Here is a 19,097-nt window from a genome sequence, read left to right on the forward strand (position 1 = left end):
CAGAGCTTACCAACTCATGAGAAAAAAAAAATCTATCATCATTCAGAAATAGAAAATGAACGATAGAGTATAAGTGGCACTCGGTTCTCTTCATTTTGTCTCTCTGCAAAATGTCTGTGACATGGAAACAGGCACCCAAATTACTGATTTACAAATGACAGCACGTGAGTGAAAAGGGCTGTAAGAATTTTGTGGAGGAAAAACCCATGTTGGCTATTTTACCACCAGAGAAAGTCTGTTTGGACTTGAGGCCTACACCTGTCTTTTTTTCCTATTTTCTACTTGATGTTTTTCAGGAGGGCTGTTCGGGCATTCACAACGACTTTGAAGGCATCTTCACTACCAGGTGCTACACATTTGTCAGGGTGAAGCAGCACAGCAAGTTTCCGATATGCTTTATTGACTTCATCCCTGCAAAGAAAAAGCAGAGCTCTCTGTCAGTAGGGAAGTCAGCCCCCACCCTCTGCCCACTGCACTTCAGCTGCTTGGAGAACAGAACACCTCTTGCAGTAAGCATATCTGAAATTATCGTGACCCCTTCTCAAAGGTGAGACTAAAGGACTGGGAAACAATGGACAAATAACATGTAACATTCAAGTAGAAACACAGACAATACAAAGCGAGTATGCAAACATGATCAACTGAAAACAGACAGCGTTTAGCGCCTCACAGGCATTTGGCACTTGGCAAATAATTGCTGATGGAAGCGATGAGGACAAGAGGCCATAAGGGCAGGGCCCCTGGGGGAGGACTCTGCAAGAAGATGGGGTTCAGGAATTGATCCGGTGATGGGAAACGCAGAGCAGCAGGGAGAGAAGTGTCAGAGGCCAGAGAGGGAACGGAGAGCCGGCATGTAGTTCCAGGAGGAAACAGTGGATAAAGTCAGCCAGGGAGCAGGGTCAGTAAGGGAAAGGCCAAAACAACAAAAAAGCTGAATTTGATACACAATAGTAAAAGTAATATTAGTTGTTCAGGTGTGTCTGACTCTTTGTGACCCTATGGCCTGTAGCCCACCAGGCTCCTCTGTCTGTGGAATTCTCCAGGGAAGAATACTGAGTGGGTGGCCATTCCCTTCTTCAGGGGATCTTCCCCACCCAGGGATCGAACCCAAGTCTCTTGCATCTCTTGCATGGGCAGGCAGATTCTTTACCACTGTGCCACCTGGGAAGCCCCAAAAGCCACCAATTAACTTTATGCTGCAAGGTCATCTGAATTTCGTCAGGTGTTTAAGGCATCCTTAGTAACGCCTGTCAATTCAAGGGTGACCAATAACTGTCTCCCTGTTCCCATCCCCTCTTCTCTTCTGAACCTGAAGACATGCTATGAGACCAAAATGGAGAAGAGATACTTAATGTTGTTGATGCTGATAAGGCAGTTTTGAGATGTACTTTTTTCTTTTCTGGGATTCAAGGTGAAAAAGTAGAAAGGGAGAAACATAGGGAGGAAAGCTATGGTGCAAAATAAAAAGATCTGAGAACTCCAATAATATGCATAGTAACAGTATTATTATAGAGTTAAAAGTGAGATAACAATTGAGAGTTCTTAGGAGAGTAGATTCCAAAAGTTCTAATCACAAGGAAAAAACTTTTTTTTTTTCTTTATCTCTATGAGATGATGGATGTTCACTAAACTTACTTCGCTAATTGTTTCACAATGTATGTAAGTTAAATCATCATGCTGTACACCTTAACCTTATACAGTGTTGTATGTCAATTATATTTCAATAAGACTGGGGGAAAAGTTACATAATCGTACTAGGTAATGATTTATTTCTTTCATGAAGAGTAGTGATTGTATTTCTTTTTCTCCAAAATAATTATTTTGGCTAAAATAAAATAATTTAATATAAACACACACAGATGAGGAACTACAATGATTTTTGAGAGACACAGAGTCAGAGACAGGAAGACACACAGGGTTCAGGGTTAATTCTACCACTAACTCCTGGAGTCCCTGACTGTGTTTTTGGTTTCCCTGAGTCCCAGTTTTCCCACGTATGAAATGAAGTGTTTCAACAAGTTGATTGCTAACATTCTTTTTCAAAAATTCTATGCTTTAAGAATTCTCTTTTGTGATTATATGTGTATATACTGAGGTTACATTTGTTTCTAGACTCTTGGTCAACAAAAGAAGAGCATATCATTTCAAAAGGTACTCACACAACAGACACACGACATAGTCCCCACACCAGGCCATTGTGCCCTCTATTTCCCTTCTTTGGTATTCACTTAATTCAGTGAAGGAGTAGTGTTAAGTAATCTGTTTCCACACATCTTCATATTTCTAGCCCATTACAGGAAGATATCACACTATATCCTGATGACTGAATCTTTATAACAGAAGGTAGCACTAGGACCTGAGAGCACTGCTTACCTCGAGGCCCCAGGTTTGACTCCCAACATGTCCCAACTGTCCTTACTGCTTCGAATTCTGCGAATGGTGTCTGCTTGTTCTTTGGTGAAACTAGCACTGCTATTTGTGTTAGGACGTTTTCCGCCATTTTCACATAAATCAACTATGGATAGATAAAAGGTCTGCAAAAAGAAAACACATCCCAGAGGAGAACTGATTTGGGGAAAATAGGAATTCTTTCTAGGCATCAACTTAAAGAATTTTAATATAATCCAATAACTTAAAATTCACAATAAAGCAAACATACCTTTTCTCTTTTATACTAATACATATATGTAGAACATATATGTATATTATGTATATATTTAGGCACGCAAAAAGTATAAGAATTTAAATAGCCTATGATCCTACTCTCAGATAGTCATACTTGAAATTAAAAACTAGTATACAAATATTATTAGAAAAATTCAAATAGAAAAAATGTAAAATGAAAACTATCTCCCTGCCCCTCCAGTTCCTCTCCTCAGGGTAAACCACTGTTAATACATTTTTTTCAGTATCCTTCCAGAATAATTTTCTCTCAGTACCAGTACACATATCCAAGCCCAAAGTATTTACATAAAAGAGAGCAGATTAAACACATTGCTGAGCACCTTGTAACTTTCTTCACGTAATAATAAATCTTAGAATCTTTCTCTAGCTGCATATAGACACTTTCTTCCTCCCTTTTGATGAGTGTTCGGTATTCCACTGTGTGACTGACTGTGCTCATAGTTTATTTAATCAATTCCCTCTTCTTGGACAGGTCGACTGTTTCCAGTTTTGTGACACACACACCGTGCTTTAGGGAATATTTTTTTATGGGTACATATCTCTGCACACTTGTGTGGATACTGTTTCAGAATAAATTTCTGAAAGCAAAATTGCTGAATAAAAGTGTGTATACATTTTACTTTCTGATTTTGACAACTGTCATACAAAAAGGCTATACCAGTTTATACTCCCATCACAGTGAATGGAAATGCCTACTTCCCCATACTCTTTTCAATATTGGGCATTATTATACATCTTCATTTTTACCAATCTGATGTTATCTCACAGTTTTTATTTCCATTTCTTCAATTATAAGGGAGGTTGCATATCTTTTCATATGCTTATAGGTCTTTTCTTATTCTGTAAACTGTTATTATTTTTTCCTATTTTATGTTTTTTAAAGTGAAAATTATTTTTTGATCCTGCTCATATTTCACGCCTTGTGCACTACTGTTGTTGAATAACTTCACTCAAAACACTAATTTAATACATTACGGCTACTTTTAAATTGCTGACTATATAAAGCTTCTCCATCTTTGGCTGCAAAGAATATAATCAATCTGATTTCAGTATCGACCATCTGGTGATGTCCATGCGTAGAGTCTTCTCTTGTGTTGCTGGAAGAGACTGTTTGCTATAACCAGTGTGTCCTCTTGGCAAAACTCTGTTAGCCTTTGACCTGCTTCATTCTGTACTCCAAGGCCAAATTTTCCTGTTACTCCAGGTATCTCTTGACTTCCTACTTTGCATTCCAGTCCCCTATAATGAAAAGGACATCTTTTTTTGGTGTTAGTTCTAAAAGGTCTTGTAGGTCTTCATAGAACCGTTCAACTTCAGCTTCTTTAGCATTACTGGTTGGGGCATAGACTTGAATTACTGTGATACTGAATGGTTTGCCTTGGAAACGAACACAGATCATTCTGTCATTTATGAGATTGCATCCAAGTACTGTATTTCAGACTCCTGTTGACTACGATGGCTATTCCCTTTCTTCTAAGGGATTCTTGCCCACAGTAGTAGATATAATGGTAATCTGAGTTAAATCCACCCATTCCAGTCCATTTTAGTTTGCTGATTCCTAAAATGTCAGTGTTCACTCTTGCCATCTCCTGTCTGACCAGTTCCAATTTGCCTTGATTCATGACCTAACATTGCAAGTTCCTATCCAATACTGTTCTTTACAGCATCGGACTTTACTTCCATCACCAGTCACATCCACAACTGGGTGTTGTTTTTGCTTTGGCTCTGTCTCTTCATTCTTTCTGGAGTTATTTCTCCACTGATCTCCAGTAGCATACTGGGCACCTACCAACCTGAGGAATTCATCTTTCACTGTCCTATCTTTTTGCCCTTTCATACTGTTCATGAGGTTCTCAAGGCAAGAATATTGAAGTGCTTTGCCATTCCCTTCTCCAGTGGACCACATTTTGTCAGAACTCTCCACCACGACCCATCCATCTTGGGCGGCCCTACACGGCATGGCTCATAGTTTCACTGAATTGTGGTCCATGTGACCAGATTGGTTAGTTTTCTGTGATTGTGGTTTTCATTCTGTCTGCCCTCTGATGGAGAAGGATAATAGACTTATGGAAGCTTCCTGATGGGAGAGACTGACTGAGGGAGAAACTGAGTCTTGTTCTGATGGGCGGGGCCATGCTCAGTGAATCTTTAATCCAGTTTATGCTCTATGCTGCTGCTGTTGCTGCTAAGTCGCTTCAGTCGTGTCTGACTCTTAGCGACCCCACGGACTGCAGCCCACCAGGTTCCTCCGTCCATGGGATTTTCCAGGCAAGAGTACTGGAGTGGGGTGCCATTGCCTTCTCCGTTATGCTCTATATAGTCAGTGACAACAAGACTGGGAGCTGACTGTGGCTCAGATCATGAACTCTTTATTGCCAAATTCAGACTTAAATTGAAGAAAGTAGGGAAAACCACTAGACCATTCAGGTATGACCTAAATCAAATCCCTTACGATTATACAGTAGAAGTGAGAAATAGATTCAAGGGATTAGACTGGATAGACAGAGTGCCTGAAGAACTATGGATGGAAGTTCGTGATACTGTACAGGAGGCAGTGATCAAGACCATCCTCAAAAAAAGAAATGGGAAAAGGCAAAATGGTTGTCCGAGCAGACCTTAAAAATAACTGAGAAAAGAAAATACTAGAAAGGCAAAGGAGAAAAGGAAAGATATATCCATTTGAATGCAGAGTTCCAAAGAATAGCAAGGAGAGATAAGAAAGCCTTCCTCAGTGATCAGTGCAAAGAAATAGAGGAAAAGACTAGTGATCTCGTCAAGAAAATTAGAGATACTGAGGGAACATTTAATGCAAAAATGGGCACAATAAAGGACAGAAATGGTATGGACCTAACAGGAGCAGAAGATATTAAGAAAAGATGGCAAGAATACATAGAAGATTTATACAAAAAAGATCTTATTGACCCAGATAACCATGATGGTGTGATCATCCACCTAGAGCCAGACATTCTGGAATGCGAAGTCAGGTGGGCCTTTGGAAGCATCACTACAAACAAAGCTAGTGGAGGTGATAGAATTCCAGTTGAGCTATTTCAAATCCTAAAAGAAAGTGTTGCACTCAATATGCCAGCACATTTGGAAAACTCAGCAGTGGCCATAGGACTGGAAAAAGTCAGTTTTCATTCCAATCCCAAAGAAAGGCAAGGCCAAAGAATGTTCAAACTACTGCACAACTGCACTCATCTCACACGCTAGCAAAGCAATGCTCAAAATTCTCCAAGCCAGGCTTCAGCAATACGTGAACCGTGAACTTCCAGATGTTCAAGCTGGTTTTAGAAAAGGTAGAGGAACCAGAGATCAAATTGCCAACATCCACTGGATCATGGAAAAAGCAAGAGAGTTCCAGAAAAACATCTATTTTTGCTTTATTGACTATGCCAAAGCCTTTGACTGTGTGGATCACAATAAACTGTGGAAAATTCTGAAAGAGATGGGAATACCAGACCACCTGACCTGCCTCTTCAGTAACCTGTATGCAGGTCAGGAAGCAACAGTTAGAACTGGACATAGAACAACAGACTAGTTCCATATCGGGAAAGGAGTACGTCAAGGCTGTATATTGTCACCCTGTTTATTTAACTTATATGCAGAGTACCTCATGAGAAACGCTGGGCTGGATGAAGCACAAGCTGGAATCAAGACTGCCGGAGAAATATCAATAACCTCAGATCTGCAGATGACACCTCCTTTATGGCAGAAAACGAAGAAGAACTAAAGAGCCTCTTGATGAAAGTGAAAGAGGAGAGTGAAAAAGTTGGCTTAAAGCTCAATATTCAGAAAACTAAGATCATGGCATCTGGTCCTATCACTTCATGGCAAATAGACAGGGAAACAGTGGAAACTGTGACAGACTTTCTTTTGGGGGCTCCAAAATCACAGCAGATGCTAACTGCAACCATGGAATCAAAAGATGCTTGCTCCTTGGAAGAAAAGTTATGACCAACCTAGACAGCATATTAAAAAGCAGAGACATTACTTTATCAACAAAGGTCCATCTAATCAAAGCTATGGCTTTTCCAGTACTCATGTATGGATGTGAGAGTTAGACTATAAAGAAAGCTGAGAGCTGAAGAATTGATGTTTTTGAACTGTGATGTTGGAGAAGACTCTTGAGGGTCCCCTGGACAACAAGGAGATCCAACCAGTCTATCCCAAAGGAAATATCAGTCCTGAATATTCATTGGAAGGACTGATGTTGAAGCTGAAGCTCCAATACTTTGGCCACCAGATGCAAAGAACTGACTCATTAGAAAAGACCCTGATGCTGGGAAAGATTGAAGGTGGGAAGAGAAGGGGATGACAGAGAATGAGGTGGTTGGATGGCATCACCAACTCAATGGACATGAGTTTGAGTAGGCTCCGGGAGTTGGTGATGGACAGGGAGGCCTGGCGTGCTGCAGTCCATGGAGTCGCAAAGAGTCAGACACGACTGAGTGACTGAACTGACTTTTAAATTGACTTATCTCCTCATTCCTCCATTTTTTAAAATCTCCCTTCCTCCTTTTCTTGAATTTTTGGCTGCACCCCGAGGAATGTGGGGTGCAGCCCCACTAACACCTTAGTTTACTGACCAGGGATCAAACCTGTGACCTTCACACTGGAAGGTGGAGTCTCAACCACTGGACCTCCAGGGAAGTCGTTTCTCCTTTTTTGTTCAGCTATTTCTATAGTTCCTATTATAATCTAAATTTTTTTTCTTTCTCTTTGACTCCTCTTTCTTATCTCCATTATCAGCTAATCGACTTGGCAACCTAAACAAGAAACCTTGACATGTGAAAAGGGGTGTCAAAGGAAAAGCTGCTAGATTCCAAGACAAGTGCTGACTTAGTTTTAGTCTATCTTAATATTACTCTGTGCTAACAGTGTAAGATAAAACCAAGTTCCTTCCTGACATAAAGTGTCTATTAAGTAATAGGAAACAAAGAAAGTATTTATTAAACTGAACCAGCAGGAAAGTACTACTTCTAAGTACTTATAGAATTGTTTTATTATACTCTTTATTAGCCTTTTTTTTTAAACAGACTAATTATTCACTAATTCTAGATTTATCTAAAAAATAAAAGCAACCTAATAAGGAACATAGTTTCCAGATGTTTGCCTGTGGAGAAGGCAATGGCACCCCACTCCAGTACTCTTGCCTGGAACATCCCATGGACGGAGGAGCCTGGTAGGCTGCAGTCCAGGGGGTTGCAGGGAGTCGGACACGACTGAGCGACTTCACTTTCACTTTTCACTTTCATGCACTGGAGAAGGAAATAGCAAACCACTCCAATGTTCTTGCCTGGAGAATCCCAGGGATGGGGGAGCCTGGTGGGCTGCTGTCTTTGGGGTCCCACAGAGTAAGACACGACTGAAGTGACTTAGCAGCAGCAGCATGTATCAGTAAGGTTTTCTACTAGTCTATAAGTTAACCTAAAATATAAACCCTCACAAATTTCTGAGGGATTTAGTCATAACAAGTAATATAATAGAAGGCCAGCTATGGTGTGATATACAGAATACTGGAACTGAAGTCAAAAGTCTCTTCAAACTCCTTGTCTGAGTGCCAGCCATGTTGGAATCATGGGAACATCCTGCCAAACAACTATAAAAGTAAATATATAAGGCAACTCTTTTCAGGTAGTGGACAACAAGTGTAAGACTGCTCCTTTGTCTTTTATCTGAGTCCATTTCCTACCATGTCACAGAGTGCTGGAGTCTAAGAAGACACAAAGTCCCACTGAGCTAAGGAGGCAGAGGTCAGAGCTTGAGGATGCTGAAGTGGCTGGAATCTGCAGAGCAGGGCCTTGGATAGGAGGGAGCTGGGCCCCAAGAAATCCATGTGGGGGTTCCCTATTAGTTTGCAGGTGATGGCTAGGCTCATACAGAGGATGAAATCACCTGAGGCTTACCAGATAACAACTATTGAGAGATTGAGAACAGAACTGACTAGCAGTGTGAGGAGAAGAGCCATCCTGGGGATACTAGAGTTTGGCTCTAGTGAGAGAGACTCTCTGGAGACAGACTCATGAGAGGGGGAAAGACACAATAGTGAGAGAGACTCATGAGAGTTAAGGTAGAGGGACACCCTTAACACCTCATTCATACCCCTGGCATCCAGCTGAGATGCCACAAAAAGGATATGCCTTAGGAGGCAGACTCAGCCTAACAAAACCTAAAACCAAGAATTGACAAGATCTGCAAGAGGGACAGAATTTGGAGGCTGAGTCCTGCTAAATTAGATTAGAAGAGTTTTGAACGCACTTTGGGCTTCCTTCTGAGCTTTACTATTAAAGCAAAAGAGTGAAGCCTACACAAATTCAGTGTAATCTGTCAATAACTCAACTGCCTGCTGAACCAAAAATCAACATTCCTCTGAGGAAAATGAACAAACTGAGTCTCTACAGGGTATTATCTATAATGTCTGGTGTTAAATAAAAAGTCACTACTCATACAAAGAAACAATAATGTGATCCATAGTCAGGAAAAAAAGTAGTCCATAGAAATTGAACCCAAGATGGTTCAGATATTGAACAAAAACTGTAGAGAAGCTATTATATATTTCAAAGAGATTAAGAAAAATATGTTCAAAATGAGTAAAGAGAGAATCTCAGCAGAAAACTGGGAACTATACAAAAGAACCAAATGCAAATTCTAGAACTGGAAAGCCGTGAATTGAAAACTTCACTTGATAGATTTAACAGATTGAAATCAGATCAATAGAGATTGTGTGATCTAAAAGACAGAGGAAAAATGGGAAAAAAAGGTAGTCTGAAGGACTACAGGAAAACTCAAATATCTTTAAAGTGCTGAAAGACATTGAGACAGTTACTTATACCTCTTGGACAAATCACTACTACTCTTGGATGTCTCATATCTGAAATGAGAATGATACCTGCCACACATTGTTAAGAGTTTCAAATGAGATGAGACAGGTAAACTTCCCCACAATTGTAAAGTACTATTCCAATGGTTAAGTACCATTACTGTACACATATTGGTACATACTCACAAGGGTCTATGTACTCAAAGGGCTAGAAAAGTGGCAAAACAGCATCAACCATGTTTGGTCTTGAAATAGAAGCTACTGATGCCAAATTCAGTCTGTCAGCCAAGGATGAAACCTGTCTTCTAGTAGGAGGGATGACATCTTGTGAGAAGGAGATTCAGTACAAAAGATTAAATGAAATCCCACTCGGTAATTAAGAACAACTCTTTATAGTATAGCTACATTATCTGAAATGCTAAAAATTCCTAAAATATCAGATATATTCATAAGAAAAAATGCATTATTCATGCCACCACTTACTTCCAAATGAAACTAGAATTAAAAGTTGACTCTAATTTGTTGTTTGCTGCTACTGCTGCTAAGTCGCTTCAGTCGTGTCCAACTCTGTGCGACCCCATAGACAGCAGCCCACAGGCTCTGCCGTCCTTGGGATTCTCCAGGCAAGAACACTGGAGTGGGTTGCCATTTCCTTCTCCGTGCAGGAAAGTGAAAAGTGAAAGTGAAGTCACTGAGTCGTGTCCAACTCTCAGCGACCCCATGGACTGCAGCACACCAGGCTCCTCCGTCCATGGGATTTTCCAGGCAAGAGTACAGGAGTGGGTCGCCACTGCCCTCTAGCCACCCCTTAAAGTGCTTCAAGATTATTCAGTTCTAAAAGTGAGTGAAAGTTGCACAGTCATGTCCGACTCTTTGAGACCCCGTGGACTATACAGTCCATGGAATTCTCTAGGCCAGAATACTGGAGTGGGTAGCCTTTCCCTTCTCCAGAGGGTCTTCCCAACCCAGGGACTAAACCCAGGTTTCCGCATTGTAGGCAGATTCTTCACCAGCTGAGCTACAAGGGAAGCCCAAGTTCTAAAAAGTGACCATCTACTCAGATTGCATCCTTCTCCTGCCTACTTGATTGGTGAGACGGAACTTTTACATATGACTCACTGATACTGCAATGATAGTCTCCTGGTCTCTCTCTAGCTGTACCCCCAAGGGCTACAAACTCAGATTATATTAGCTATGGCAAGGCAATTTTGCCAAAGTAATACTTTCATTTGATTATGCATATAAATGTAACCAAATGTGGTTTTAAAGAAAATCTTTCTCCCATTTAAGTAATATAATAAGTGTTATTAAACTTGATGATCAGAGGAATCATCTAGAGAGGTTTTTTAAAACCGAGATTCCTCAGCTCCAACAAAACATTAAGTTTCCAGTGGACCTGGAGCCCAGCAATCTGTATTTTGAAGAATTTCCCAGTAATTCTGATAAGTAGATAATTCTGATCTAAAGGAGATGACAGGTAAATCTCCCTCTTTCTCTGTCTCTCTCACACACACACTCATTCTCACCCTCTCTCTCCCATTCTCTCTTTCTTACCTGCTTCTGAAAAGAAACAGCTTATTCTAATAAGAAACTTCTATTACTTTCTGCTCCTCATCATTAAGCTAAAATTCGGTATGGTCAGACACAAAAACTCTAAAACAATAAAATGCTAGGTTACCTGGAACATCTCATTGATTCCTTCTCCAGTTTGAGCCGAAGTTTCAAAGTACAGGAACCCCTTGCTTTCAGCCCAAAGACGTCCTTCACTTTCATCAACACAGCGGTGCTTAGCACAGTCGATCTGAAATTGAGAGTTGGAGGCAGCAGAGAAGATTCCAACCTTGTCCCTCTAGAATAGGCCCAGCCCAGTGAGGTCTCTGTCAACCCTCTGCTGAGGCAAAAACTGTTCTTAAGCGAACCCCAGCACCAGTATATAAAATTACCAGGATCAAAAAATTACTAGCACTGAATATGGACTGATTCTCTGTGGCAAACCACAGGTGCCTGCTACCAGCACTTTCTCCTGAGAAGGCTGCTGCTGCTTATCTTTGTGAAAGTCGGCTCCATCACGCCTGCCACTCACGGTCTGCTTTTCCACTTTTCCACAGCCCACGTTCCACCTAACTTCTGCCCCCTCCTCCAGTCAGGTCAGAGTCTGATTACCAGGCTCCACCTCTCCAGCTCCCTCACCAATATCCATTCCCAAACATGGCACCAGAAAAAACTGGGTAACACGCCAGGTTTTGTTTCTTAATTGTTTTTGTTTTAGGAACATATGTTTTGAAAAGCTGCTGATTCTTAACATTACAGATTACATAATTTTTTTCTTCTTATTTATTCCCCAAAACTCAGAGCTGCACTCTTCCCATAATGAACCTAGGAAGTTGAGCATTTCATCTCCAAAACAGTTACCTTGTTGGCACACACTGCAAATACAATATTTTCCATGTTTCCATGAGGTCCAAGATCTTGCCTCATTTCTGCCAGCCATGCATCAAGGGCATCAAAGGAATCTTTCTGCCCAACATCATAGACCAGTATCACACCCTGTGTGTCCTTGTAAAACTCATTACGAACCTTCAAAAAAACAGATGCACGACATGTAGATACTGTGATTTTATAAAAGTATATCTCGCAGTCATTAACTTAGCAAAGTGTGTTCCTGTGTGTATTCATACTGTTTACTAATTGTACTACTGGTCTTTGGAGGGCTTTTAATAAAATCAAAATAACATGATTAAAAAAAAGAAGTCTATTCGAATAGAAGGACTTGTAATGGATCTAACAGCCTTCTACCCTGTCCCTCCTCACCTCCAGTTCTACTCCTCAGAGGCAATCAATCTTTAATTGTTATCAGCAGGCCTTAAGAAGAACACAAATTACATGAAGTTCTTCTTAGGAAGAACGAGGAAGATGAGTGAACAATTAAAAAGAACTTAAGGCAAAAATGACACCAGTCTCAGCAACAAGGTATAGACATTTACATATCACATCCAAAAGCTGGCTTTTCCCAGGAGGCTGGGCAGAACCTCCCTAGGACTCCTGGGTCTCACCAGCAACTCTGAAACTCTGAACTCTGAGTGTCTGTGTAATATGCAGTGGAAAACAGCACAGGCCCTGGGATCAGATCTGGGTTCACGCTTACTTACTAGTTGTGCGATCTTGGGCAAGTCCCTTAACTCCCTGCGTCTCAGTTTCCTCATCTGTAAAATGGGGATAATACTACTTACTTCACAGGGTTATTATGAGGAGTAAATGAGATCAAGAAGGCAGAGCCCCTAAATGGTGCCTGGGAAACAATATCAGCACCTTCTCCCTTCCTTCCTTGCATTCACTCTCTGAGGTTCTTATCAGCCATGGCAACTCGCCTCTGGGGCGTATCTTCACTTCTGGGAAGAAGGAGCAGGAAGTGCAGGGTGTGAAGTGGGAGAGGCGCTAACGTGACAAGTTAGGTGGATGAGGAGTCACACTGACAGACTAGGGGTTTCAGGCCAAAATACAAGTAAGAATCTTGACAGAGGCCATGCATTATGTGTTCTTTTCAGAAAAATCTGGTTAAGTACTGAGACCTATGCTGGATATGTGGTAAGAACAAAGACTTCTCTCACACATCTGGCATGAAGTATCTATGGGTTTCTGAGCAGAGACAGACACCTGGGCAGAGAATGTAAGTGCCTCTTACCTTACAGAAACATAGGAAGCTATCCCCTAAAATCCAACCCAACATAATCAGAGTGAATTTAACATCATGAAGACCAGGAAGGCTTCCTTTCCCCTCAGTACTCGGGGTCCTCAGCCCTCCCACAGCAGCTACAGTGGGGCTTTCCCTTCCATCCGGAATCCTGTTGCCTGACTCCCACGTCACATTCTCCAGGTTCTTTAACCCATCTCTCTTCCACCAACTCCTCTTCCCTCCATTGCTCCCACTCCAGTCTGCTGCCACAGTTCCCCAAACCCTGTCCTGGGCCCTCATCCTTTCTTTGTTACCCTTCTTCCCAACTCAGCAAAGTCAACCACTTGCACAGTTTCAACTGTGAGAACCTCCAAGTGAGTCCTTTCATCTGTGCTTCCTGCATTTCCAAGTAGCTCTAGACTCCCAGCTGAATGTCCTGTTGGAACCTCAGATTCAATCCATATAACAGGAAACCCTCCACCTCATTCCTTCCTACACTTTTCCTTCCCTTGAACTTCTAGTGATGACAGCAGCACCCCCTTCTCTGAGTCACTTGGGTTGAGAGCCTGTTAGCCTCTGCTGCGCTCCTGTCCCTCTGCTCAAACAATTCTGCAGAAGCTGCCTCCACCATGCTTCCTGCACTATCACTTCCTTTCCATTTTCGTTGCCAGTATTATCTCTTGATTGCACCACTGCTCAAGTCTTCTAAGCAATCTCCTTAGCAACACTATACACTGTGCATATGTATCTTTTTTAAAGCCCTGGCTCAAAAATTCTTTCCTGTTTCTCTAGTGCACACTCTCCAAAGTTCAAACCCTTATAATTGACATTAACAGTTTCTGAACAGTCCTCCACTCACTTTTCAGCCATGTCCCCCAACCCATCTCCTGTACTTCAAACTGGATAGTCTCATTCCCCAAACCTGCCCTATGCCCTCCTAATTCCACCTGGAAATGGACACCTCTTCATCTTCCACTTTCCAAGATCAAGCTATAATACTGTATCTTTCATGTAGCTTTTTCTTCTCCCTTTTTCACCATCTGGTCCCCTCCACCTGCAAAACAGAATGCAACCTCTATCTATATCCCTTGGAATACCACAGCATCTTGTACTTCTAAGAGCACTCATGTCACTTCCTGTCTAGTTTCATAGTTAGTGGCATAGCTAGCTGTCTTCCCCTCTAGACTATAAGTGGTGTGAAGGCACATATCACCTTTGTGTCAGTCCCTGGGCCTAGCAGGTATAAATATTTGACACATATTTGTTTTTTGTTGTTTTTTTTTAAATTAAATTTAATTTTTTTTAATATTTGACACATATTTGTTTAATCAAATGGCTGAATGTGCTATAGCAAAGAGCAGAAGTATAGTAAAGAACAGTAGAGATCATGCTGTCCAAAGTGAGATTTGTGTATAAAAAGAGAATTTAAAAAGCTCAATGGATTTCTCTTTCAAAGGACTCAAGCTCAATTCTGGGTTCAGCAACTATCTACCTATGTTACCTTGAGTAAGTGATTTTATTACCTCAAACCTGAGTATCCTGAGGTCCAAGTGTATGCCTCAGTGGTGCCCTAGAATCCTATTATTCTTATGTCCCCAAAGAGCAGTCTACTGTGAGTCCTGGCAGACTTAAGCCACAGTTCAATTAAATAGGATGCTAAGGGAACTAGGGTTATTGAACTTTAAAGCAGAGATGGCACACTTTTCAAGCTTGTAGGTTAAAGAAAGCTGTTAGTTTAATATCACTCAGGCCTCAGAAAGTTATTATAGACCCACTAACTCATTCCAATAAACTCCAGGATTCAGGTGTGTGTGTGACGGGAAGCAAGACTCATGGCAAGACACAGGCCACCTTTCTCTTGGGCGGGAGTCCCCTCTCTGACACTTCCCTCTGAGATCACTTTACCTGACACACTGAGGGACCATCTTTTCTCAGGAGGCTCTTTGGGTTAACCTGGTGGGTTGGACTGGTGGCAGTGGAAGCTCCAACACAGAACAGGTGCTAAGGATCTGAGGAAGCCTGGGACCCCGAGGATGAACGTGGGTGCTTCACTAGGCATGTGCTGAGCAATGGGGTATGCTGGTCAGTTGAGGGCTTAGAAAGATGATGGCTTTGGCTTTGTCAAAAAGGAGGGTTTGAGCTATAGACAGCAAACATTTGACAAAAAAGGAGAGATCAAGGCTCTTTTGGAGAAAAGGTACTTCAGAAGTGATGATTTTAAGGCACTTCTGTTAATTATATTTCTATTTCTGTGAGCTGCTGAAAAGAAGCTATTGAAATTGCGAGCTGCATTAGTAAGATTCTAGTGTCTAATGACAGAAAGTAACAGAAGACTCAGTCTTCGTCACTAGTCAGACAGTATCTGGAAGGCTGTGCTCAGTTCTCAGCTCCCTGTCAGCTCACTAGGGGTTATCCAACAGCATGCAGTAGTGAGAATAAAAAATGTTTCACCTTGAAAGAAGCAAATTAACAAATATTAGGAGGTCTCTTGTAGAAGCACAGCCTCAGTCTATGTTGCTTCAAAAACAAGGCCAGAATTAGAGGCAAAAGTCAAAGGAAGGCAGCTTCACAACAGAGAAGTTGTTAATATGGAGTCTTTAACTCTAAAGGATTAACTTGTGAAGGGGTGAGACCCCATCATTAAAGAAAATCACTCTTCAAACTCCTAGAGTCTGCACCACTCAAAATTGTCCCGTGACTTATATTGTCCCTGGATTCCCACCAACCTACATAACTCTTACTTCTCCTTCAGCACTCAGTTTAAATGCTGCTTCCTTCAACAGGATTTCCTATCTTTCCAGATAAGCTAGGTGTGGATACTAAGTGCTCCCAAGCATTCTGTCCTTTGTCTAACATGTGTCTTCTCTGACATGTTTATGTGTCGTGAAAACAGGGGTTGTGTATTCCCAGTCTGCAGCACAGAAACTGGCATGCTGCTATCTGGTAGATGAATGACGGCCATCAATCAGGAATGCTACGGAAAGAAATCCTACGATGACAGAACTCTGGACACAGTGATTCTCGGGCATCTCCTAACTCTCCACTCACATAACTCTGGTGTAACCTAAGATTAATGTCAGCATTTCCGGTAGTCAGAATCTATGTCAAACTTCTGGTCACTGAGAGCCTCCATGCCTTTTTCACTGACAATATTCTACACTTGTGAAATTGATATAACAATTATAAGGCTTCACAATCAAAAGGAATTCATTTTACCTAAATATCTGGGTGTCACAAGATGGAAGATTAAACAGTCATTAAATTACGTTTCCTCTGGGAAGATGAAGTAGATGTACTTTTCCCTCTTATTTCCACTAAGCAGAAGTAAAATTCTGGACTATATATATATATATATCATACATAAGAAGACTCTGGAAAGTGGATAGAAGAAGGCAGACAAGCAAGGGACCTTGGGACCTGAGCAATGACACAGTGGTGAGTTTCCTGGGTTTTCTTTTCCTCATGTATCCAAAATTTAGAGCTGCAAAAGTACAACTTGGAAATACCAATGAGTACAGACCAATAAAAGCCTAACAAAAGGCTGTTCTCTTTAGTGAAAGACCAGGAAAGACAAAGAACTTTACATGATAACCACTCTCCTCCAAACTGACACCTCAGGAAAACACTGTCTATCTACCTGCACCTACTCAAGCAAAGGCACAGTGGAAATTTTAGGAAAACTAATTACTGAAAAAATAGAATGACTAAAATAAAAAGCTCAGGAGTTGTGTTCAACAGCAGAATGGAGGAGATGGTGCAAAGAATCAGTGAAACAGAAGGCAAGATAACAAAAATTACCTAATCTGAACAATAGAGAGGAAATAAACTTTAAAAAAAAAAGAAAGAAAGAAAAGAAAAAAGGAAAAGAGCAGAGCCTTAGGAACCTGTGACACTATAACAAGATCAGAGTCCAGGAAGGAGAGGATAAATATGGTAGCACTGAAAAAGTACTGAAGAAATAATGGTTGAAAACTTCCCAAATTTGTCAAGAGATGGAAGCCAACAGATATAAGAAGCTGAGAAAACCCCAGACAGGAAAAACTCAAAGAAATCCATGCCAATAGACATCATAATTAAAACTCTAATAACTAAAGACAAAGGAAAAAAATCATGAAAGCAGTCAGAAGAAAAAAAAAGAAAATGACACCTCTCTGAACCTATTGGTAATTAAGTTAACCTTCCCAATAAATCTTTCAGTCAGAAGCCCCATTCTTCCCTGAGAGTGTTGAAATTGTTGTGGTTAAGAGGCTCAGGGAGTACAAGAGCTGGCATGAAAACAACAAATGATAAGGAAATATAAGTAAAGAAAAGGAAAATAATCGTATGAGGAGAAATGATTCTCATATAACATGAAAGAACTTTTACACAGTTCAAGAGAAATTAGAGTAAACAGCAAAGTACGAAGTTTTCTGTGATATTTACTATTTTTCCCACGAAATACAATGCTTAAAACACTGCTGCTTTCTTAACGCAGAGTTGAAACAATTTTACAGCAGAAATTTCTAAGCTTAAGATGAAATGGACCTGATCTTATATTAAAAAACCAGTGACGATGTTAAAAAAGCAAAGTGGGGGGAAAAGACATTTCAAATGACAGCAGATTTCTCAGCAGACACCATGAGGCCAGAGGAAAGAAGCACACTATTTTTCAAACGCTGAAAAACAAGAAAGAAGAAAAATTGTAACTGAGCAGAACCCCATGGAAGCGTTTTTGGGACAGACATCCTCTGCTATAGCTCCTCTTTTAAATACCTAGATAATAGTATCTGATGCACACTTCCTGAGCTGTTTTACAGATGCTAAAACCACCACCAGTGGAAGAAATGAACTACTTAATGACCAAGAGCAAGAAGCACCCCCAGACCTACTGGTGCCTAAGGACAGAGAATGCCAACCCCTGCCCTGTTACTTCACCATCAACCAATCAGAGAATTGTGCAACAGCTGATGTCATACCCTGCAACCCTCCCTCCCTCACCTTTAAAAATGCTCTGAAAAACCCTTTAGGAATTTGGGGTTTTGTTCTGTGTTTTAGCAGTTCCCAGCTACTTGCTTGGCACTCTGCAATAAACGCTGTACTTTCCTTCACCATAACCCACTGTCAGTAGAACTGAATTTACTGTGCAAGGGCAAGCGGACCCAAGTTTGGTCTGGTAACAATATCAACCCAGAATCCCATACCTGCAATAAAAAAAAAATTATTCAAGACCAAAGGGAAACCAAAACATTCAAGGAATGTTTGGAAAACTAAGAGAATCTGCTGCCGCCAGACTTACACTAAAAGAATGGCTAAAGGAGTCCTCTAAATACAAAGGATGAAAGATGCAGCCTTGGAATGTTAGGGGAGACATGCTAACTGAAAGCACCCACACTGGCCAGGTACCATAATGACCATTTGTGTGAGTTATTTCACAACAGGAGGTCCTAATAAGGAACACGCAACTAACAAGCCACCACCTACTGGAAGAATTTGGGAAAGGTCAAAAGGAGACAACACGTGTCCTACTACCTCCCAGAATCCTTCTCGCTGGCATCCATTCTGGCTGAACAATGCATGCACCACCAGGAAGGACCCTGAATCAGAATGACTGGCTAAAGATAACCTGGAAACTAATCTCATCACCATAAAATCCAAGACTGCAGGCTATGTGGCAGAGCAGTCCTCCTGAGTTCCCCTACCCTACTGCTCTCCACCCAGGCACCCCTTCCCAGTACAGTCTCTTGCTTTGTCAGCACATGTGTCTCCTCAGTCAATTCTTTTCCAAGTGTTAGACAAGAGCCCCCTTTTGGGCCCTGGAAGGGGCCCCCCTTCCTGCAATAGGAACACAACAAAAGATGAAAGAATAGGGCAAGCAAAAATATGAGTGAATATAATATGCTTTCCTTCTCTCTCATTCTCTAAATTACGTTTGACAGT

At 41.2% G+C, this 19,097-nt stretch overlaps 1 protein-coding gene across 1 annotated transcript in view; it reads right to left on the reverse strand.

Annotated features, from left to right (window-relative positions):
- Positions 1–278: 278 nt before the first annotated feature.
- The window catches only part of DNAJC27 (DnaJ heat shock protein family (Hsp40) member C27), a 32,516-nt gene continuing 13,697 nt past the window's right edge, over positions 279–19,097 (reverse strand). The window contains exons 4-7 of the mRNA XM_068983649.1: positions 11,921–12,085; positions 11,187–11,309; positions 2,374–2,534; positions 279–411 (exon numbers count right to left, since the gene is read on the reverse strand). Coding sequence (XP_068839750.1) covers positions 279–411; positions 2,374–2,534; positions 11,187–11,309; positions 11,921–12,085 — 582 coding nt within the window. The remainder of the gene's footprint in view (positions 412–2,373; positions 2,535–11,186; positions 11,310–11,920; positions 12,086–19,097) is intronic.

Source organism: Capricornis sumatraensis, chromosome 1 (assembly GCF_032405125.1).
Source record: "Capricornis sumatraensis isolate serow.1 chromosome 1, serow.2, whole genome shotgun sequence".
Lineage (NCBI taxonomy): Eukaryota > Metazoa > Chordata > Mammalia > Artiodactyla > Bovidae > Capricornis > Capricornis sumatraensis.